This window comes from Erythrolamprus reginae, chromosome 3, assembly GCF_031021105.1.
Source record: "Erythrolamprus reginae isolate rEryReg1 chromosome 3, rEryReg1.hap1, whole genome shotgun sequence".
In the NCBI taxonomy this organism is placed as follows: domain Eukaryota; kingdom Metazoa; phylum Chordata; class Lepidosauria; order Squamata; family Dipsadidae; genus Erythrolamprus; species Erythrolamprus reginae.
This window is the reverse complement of record NC_091952.1, coordinates 16,433,453-16,440,568: the sequence shown is the minus strand read 5'-3', so window position 1 is coordinate 16,440,568 and position 7,116 is coordinate 16,433,453. Positions and strand designations below refer to the sequence as shown.

Below are 7,116 nucleotides of genomic sequence, written 5' to 3'. Positions count from 1 at the left end.
TTAAGGAAGAGGTGGGTAATCCTTTGCATGGGTTAGGTGGCGGAGGGCTATATATTTCTATGTAGTTTACAATTTTGCTAGTTTTATGAACTCAGCCCATCGTTGAATTCACAAAACCACGGCTGGGCTTTAGCTTAGTCAAATCAAACGATGGCCATATTCTATGTCGTAAACCCAACCTATATTTTGCCTAAAGCTGAGCCGGGCAGCTCCGACGTTTTCCACGGACGTCTTTCGACAAATCCATTTACAGAAACTCATTCTAGTCTTTCGCGCGGGTACCCCTCGAGTCCTCGCCAAGGGCCCTCCTCAGCTTGGAGGGACCTCAGCACGTGAAACCCGCCTGAGGCATAACCAACCAGCGCCAGGACCTCTGGGGGAGCCGTGCCCCGTCTTCTCCCGGGGTGCCCCGCCCCGCCCACAGCAGAGTGAAGCGCTCCCTTGAAGTGCGGCGTTGCGCTCGCCGCTCAGACTCTCGCTTTCGGCTGCCGTTGGCTGGTCCCTCGGTCTCGGCAAGGGAGCAGCGCGTGCCGGCTGGTCTTGCCTCGGCGTCTCGCGTGGGTTGAGTGCCGGAGGAAGCACAATGCGACAGCCTGCACAGACGGAGCGATCTCGCTTGGAAACGGCTCTTTGATCGACGGCGTTTATTTTTATTTGCCTGGGGGGAAAACAACAACAGCCACCAAGTTTAGGGTCGGATTGAAGGTTGCCGAGGAAAAAGGAACGGAGCGAGAAAAGAGCAGGCGAGCTATGGAGCGAGAGGTGGCTTTGTCCCGTTTGCCTCTTTGGAACTAGCTTACAAAAAAGGGGAAGGCAGAAGGAAAGCACCCCGGTAACGGCGAGTCCGCCAGGAGAAAATTGGCGCGTGGCAAATATTAACCGGATTTGGATTTGTGATCTATTTATTTATTTATTTTTGACCGCGTTTTTCTTGCTCCCGGAATTTGCTGCAAGTTGAGAAGCTTGCAATCTTGGATTTCATGGAGCGGGGATTCTTGATACTGGTTGGACTTACATTTCTCTCGAGCGCAGGTAAAAATGCAAAGGAAAATATCTAACCAAATAGTTAGAAGGGAGTAAGTAAGTAAGTAAGTAAGTAAGTAAGTAAGTAAGTAAGTAAGTAAGTAAGTAAGTAAGTAAGTAAGTAAGTAAGTAAGTAAAAAGAAGAAATGCCTATTTCGCCTGATGATTTCTGATCCATTTCTTGACCGTGGCTTCCCGTTATCCGCGCGAAAGAAAGCTTGTGTTTTCACCGGGGGAGGAGGGGGGGGGGGGCTAAGCAAGTTGGCTTACAATTTGGTTGCCCCGAATACGGGTTCACCGTTACTGCCTGGAAAATGGGCAATCATGCAGGGCAATTCCAGATGTGAATTGCTTCGTAAATAAAATTGTTTCGGGCATCGGAGAAATCGAGGCATCCCGAATAAATTTTAAAAAGCAATACACTTCTTTAAAAAACAATTACATGAATTATAACAATTTTAATGGTTTTGAAGCATATAAAAAGGCAAGATGATGCATGGGACAGAGAGAGGTTGTAACTTCCGAAATCACACTTCTAAAGCCAAGGGTTACATTTTTGAAAGCTTACTAAAAAGCTAACTTGTAAAAGTTATCTTTTATCCCCAACAATTAATGTTAGTGCAAAGGAAACATACAGAAATATTTTTCCCATTCTGCACATTAATGGAAAATATATTTTTTCTCATGATATATGGAATGAAACAAAATGTTCTCTGCCTTGACCAAGGGAGTTGGACTAGAAGGCTTCAGAGATCCCTTCCAGTCCCACGATTCTATAATACTTTCTATCAAAGAAAGAGAGATTCCCTTCTTTGTAAGTGTTATATTGCTGATATTATATGTTGTGGCCAAATTGTTTGTGTTCAGTTCTGAAGAAAAGAGAATCCAATTTCTTTTGCTAGGAGTTGTGATGGTGGAGAGGCAGAATGTGAGACTGGCACCTGAAAATCCTAAAGTAAGAACTAGCTAGCAGCCCAGAGATGATAAAAACAGTCTTGAGTGGAATTTGGAGGTGAGACCTCTGGCAGGCCTTGCAGGCTTGTTGTGACAGTATCTATCTAGAGTGCTTTGAAGATAGAAAAACATAATACTAGCATTTCTAGCTGAGTTTGTTTGAGTAAAACAATTGCTTCCAGGTTTCTGGGCTGGAGTTCTGAAGAGCCTGTTGAATTATGTCCGGCAGCCTCTTAGCTGCTTTTTGAAACATAGAATTATGCTTTCATGAAACCAGGCTGGATTTGATCTCATTTGAAATCCACCCTTTTAGAGGATGCTTAAAATGCTGGGGTTTCAACATGTTTTCTCATCAGCTACCTCTTTGAACTCCATTTCTATAGTTGAAGCAGTCTTAACAGAAATATTTGCAAATTGCAAATGCCTTTTCAAATTACATCCCACCTGTAATCCATATGTATTTGTTGCCATTCTTCCCTAGTCTGTAAATTTTTACAAACTAGGGTTTCCCCTTACTCACCTGCATTTTGTTATACAGTATATGCTAATAGTTTTGGGAAAAATAAGTTTTGTTAAGTTTGTCTCAATAGTACTGTTTTATTTGCCATGCTTTATATTTTTTATTATTATTGCATTATAATTAACTTTCTCTTTTGCATTTCTCTTTCTTGATGTCTTCCCCAGCTTTCATTCATTACCGTAACTTGAGGTGGGGGGCATCTGAGTAGTTTCTGTTGAAATGTTGCCTGGTGATTTGTCACAGTTGTAATTCTAGAAGTTGAGAAAAAGAAATCCAAACCTGATACCACTTACTTTCAAGATGTGGCACTAGGAGTTTTGTTGCAGGACTGACAACTTTGCTAGGAACAGCTATCTAATTTGCCCTCTTCCCCCCCCCCTTCCTACTTCCATAATTTGCAGGTTTCTCGCTATCCACATCTCATCCTCTGGTGCTTCCCAGTGTGAGCAGGAGTAACAGCACAGGGCTGAGATTTCTGGGGCTCTCAGAGAGAGTCAACAAAGAAACCAGTACAGAACCCAGAAGGCTGAATTCAGTTACCAGCTCCAAAATTGACAACGTGGCTGACCAGGGGGAGGTCCACCACAGAGCCAAACGCTGTACTTGCTACACCTACAAAGATAAAGAGTGTGTTTACTACTGCCACCTGGATATCATCTGGATCAACACCCCAGAGTAAGTGGGGGCATAGCGCCTCTATAGGGAACTGGGATAAAGGGATAGGTTGGCATTTCAAGTGGGAAAAGGATTTGGGGTGCTTCCTTTTTCTCAGATAGAAGTTAATTTAGTTCTCATTTCAGCATGTGAAGTGTTGTGTCTTAAGAGGATAAAACCACTTATGTAAGTTTCTGTTTCCAGAGGAGGTATACTCCTAAATTCCAGATGCTGGAAGAGAAATACTTTCTGGAGAAGTGGAATTTGATAATATTGTATAAAAACCCCCTGGGCTTAATAGAAGCTTATTGTTATTTATTGGGTTTATACTCCACCATTTCTAAGAAGCTCAAGGAGGCATTTATATATATATGACCCAAATATATTGATGAAATTTGGTAATTAAATGATTGTAGTGATTCTAGTCCAGTGATGGCGGTCTTTGGGGCTTGTGTCTCTAACTTGGCTTTGCTGACCTGATAAAAGAGAAACAATTCTATTTTATAGATGCCTAGAATATTTTTTCACAATATCCCTTAGGGCTGCTGGCTGCTATCTAAGGAGGAGATAGAATAGTAAAATAAGTTTTGCTGCCTTTATCCCTATGTGGAAAATATCAATAAAATATTTGACCCACGTTCAGTGGTCTACAGTCTTTGTTCTCCAGCAGCATTTCTGATGTTTCATCTTTCAGTTCCTCAGAGAACCAAAGGGGCTTCCTGGGATCCAGACCCAGAGAGCGGTCCACAGAAGCCCTCATTGGACTCTCATTCCAGGCAGCAGAAAATAATCATTTGTTCAGCGACTGTTCAGAGTAAAGATGGTGCTGCCAAAAATGGACATATGACTGGTCCTCTCACTTACCATCATTTCATTATCTCCTGGGTCATATGATCAAAATATGGGTGCTTAGCAATCAGTGGACATTTATGACAAACTATCTTACTGATCTCTCTCTCTCTCATCTCTGCCCTTTTGGCCAACTTGCACAGAAAGTGGTGGTGAAGAAGCCTCTAACCTTAATAGGTCTTCCTTATCCTGTACTTCTTTCTCCTTATCATTTTCGGGAGTAATGGTGACACCAGCAACTCTGTTGTTGCTGAACTTAGAAACATAGAAACATAGAAGACTGACGGCAGAAAAAGACCTCATGATCCTTCTAGTCTGCCCTTATACTATTTCCTGTATTTTTATCTTAGGATGGATATATGTTTATCCCAGGCATGTTTAAATTCAGTTACTGTGGATTTACCAACCACATCTGCTGGAAGTTTGTTCCAAGGATCTACTACTCTTTCAGTAAAATAATATTTTCTCATGTTGCTTTTGATCTTTCCCCCAACTAACTTCAGATTGTGTCCCCTTGTTCTTGTGTTCACTTTCCTATTAAAAACACTTCCCTCCTGAACCTTATTTAACCCTATAACATATTTAAATGTTTCGATCATGTCCCCCTTTTCCTTCTGTCCTCCAGACTATGCAGCCAAGCATCCTACTTGCTTTCCCTACCGCCTGACTGCACTGTTCACCCATTTTGAGACTGTCGGAAATCACTACCCCTAAATCCTTCTCTTCTGAAGTTTTTGCTAACACAGAACTGCCAATACAATACTCAGATTGAGGATTCCTTTTCCCCAAGTGCATTATTTTACATTTGGAAACATTAAACTGCAGTTTCCATTTCTTTGACCATTTATCTAGTAAAGCTAAATCATTTACCATATTACAGATGCCTCCAGGAATATCAACCCTATTGCACACTTTAGAGTCATCGGCAAATAGGCAAACCTTCCCTACCAAACCTTCCCCTATGTCACTCACAAACATATTAAAAAGAATAGGACCCAGAACAGACCCTTGTGGCACACCGCTTGTAACCTGTCTCTGCTCAGAATACTCGCCATTAACAATAACACTCTGATGTCTACGCTTCAGCCAGCTGCAAATCCACTGATCTATCCAGGGATTAAGTCCAATCTTCACAAATTTATGTGGAACCGTATCAAAGGCTTTGCTGAAGTCCAGATAGGCAATATCCACGGCACCACCTTCATCCAACACCTTTGTGACATAGTCAAAGAAATCAATGAGATTAGTCTGATATGATTTGCCTTCAGTAAAGCCATGCTGATTTGGGTCCAATAAGTTATTGTTTTTTAGGTGCTGATTTATCCTCTTTTTGAGTAGAGTCTCCATCATTTTAACTATAACTGATGTCAAGTTAACTGGCCTGTAGTTACCAGCTTCTTCTCTACTGCCCTTCTTGTGGCTTGGCACAACACTGGCCATTCTCCAATCCTTAGGAACCTTGTCCCAGACACTCACCGCAACTATGAGAGGATAAATAAAATGGGAGGAAGGTCTGCTGTATTATTTACTAGATTATTAGGGTGGTCTGGGTATTTGATTTCATGTTTTTAGATGTTTTGTTTTCTTTCCAGTTCTCTGTGCCCAGATTCCACTGGAATTGGGCAGCCAATAAATTTAAGTAAGTAAGTAATAAATAAAATATTTATTACTTTAAATGACTAGTCTATTTGTAAGACTTATTCACAAACAGCATTTTAGCATCTATTTTAACAAATGTAACAATGCCAGCAATTTCCAAATGAGTCTTGTGCAAGTCTTGTGTAAGCCAGGACTGGTTGCAGCATCGCCCACAGCTACCTTGTATAACACGTGGTACTGAATTTTCAATGGCAATACATTTTTACTCATTGGTTAGGAATATACAACATGGTTAATGAAATCAGTTAGTCAAATTGCAATAATGTTTGCCTGAAGTGCTAAATTCATTAGTGTTAATTCTTATTAGGTGTGGAGTATTTGTAAAAAAATATAGCTTAGGGTGTTCTGCAAATTCAGTTATTCATTTAGTTTGCTTCAAAGGTGTAGGCAAACTGAGATAATGGGTTTACTTTATTAACCAAGTTAACCACATGTGAATGCAGCTTTTGAAGGTGTATTCTAAGGTACATTAGGGGATAAGAGTCAGGGTGTGGTTTATGCTATGCACATATTCTTCAGTGTTTTGTGGAATGTGATAACATTATGACTCAAAATCCTGAGAAGCTGTGCAGTTTAACGCATAACTTAGGGAGCTGTTTGGCCCCAGGCTAAATTTAATTTATGTCAGGCCAAAGCCATCATTTTGAGTTAGAGACTTTGGCCTGTCTCAAGTAGAATAGTACTGTGGAAATTGGGGAAGGGTGGTTGCATGAGAGGGGAAAATAATAGCCACAACAAATTCTTTCCAGAAATTCAATTCTTTGTTCAGCACCAGCCAGAAGTAAGGGGAGGATCGTGGACGTTGATAGGACCGGAGTGGTCCATGTGATGAACTTGTTGGTGTGGGGATGAGCGATGAACCTTAACCTGAATGGAGAACTGTAGGAAAAGTTAGTATCGGGTTGACTACAGTTTGTAAGCAACATGACTATGTTAATAAATTGGAACTTGGAAGAAGGCCAAGGTTTGGACTCTGATTTATTTCTATGATGCTAATTGGAACACTGACACTTTACTTTTTTATATCCTGCCTTTATTATTTTTATAAATAGCTCAAGGCAGTGAATATATCTAATACTCCATCCGTCTCCTATTTTCCCCACAACAACCTTCTAAAGTGTGATTGGCCCAAGGATACCCAGGTGATTCTATACCTAAGACTCATGGTCTTTTGGTTTCTAACCTGGTCCCTTAACCATCAGACCAAACTGGCATCCCATCAACACAGATTAGATAAATTGAACCATACAGTGAGGATTGAGATATTGAGAACTCAGGCCGAAATCAACCAGAAGCTGTTCCAATGTGTCCTTTGAGGCTCAGAGTTACCTGCTATAGTAGCCACCATACAATTCTGCATGTTTATATATGGGCCAACTGGGAAAAAGGTAATTCTCCAGTTCAGATTTCTCCTCTGCTAAAATCTCTTAGTACTCTACCACTCATTCATTCATTTA

General features: G+C 41.1%; 1 protein-coding gene across 3 annotated transcripts in view; it reads left to right on the top strand.

Moving 5' to 3' along the window:
* The first annotated feature begins 435 nt into the window (after positions 1-435).
* EDN3 (endothelin 3) overlaps positions 436-7,116 on the top strand; it is a 41,642-nt gene continuing 34,961 nt past the window's right edge. For all 3 annotated transcript variants that reach the window (XM_070748787.1, XM_070748786.1, XM_070748788.1), the window contains exons 1-2: positions 436-1,032; positions 2,899-3,172. In XM_070748787.1, coding sequence (XP_070604888.1) covers positions 981-1,032; positions 2,899-3,172 — 326 coding nt within the window. In that variant the 5' untranslated portion in view covers positions 436-980. The remainder of the gene's footprint in view (positions 1,033-2,898; positions 3,173-7,116) is intronic.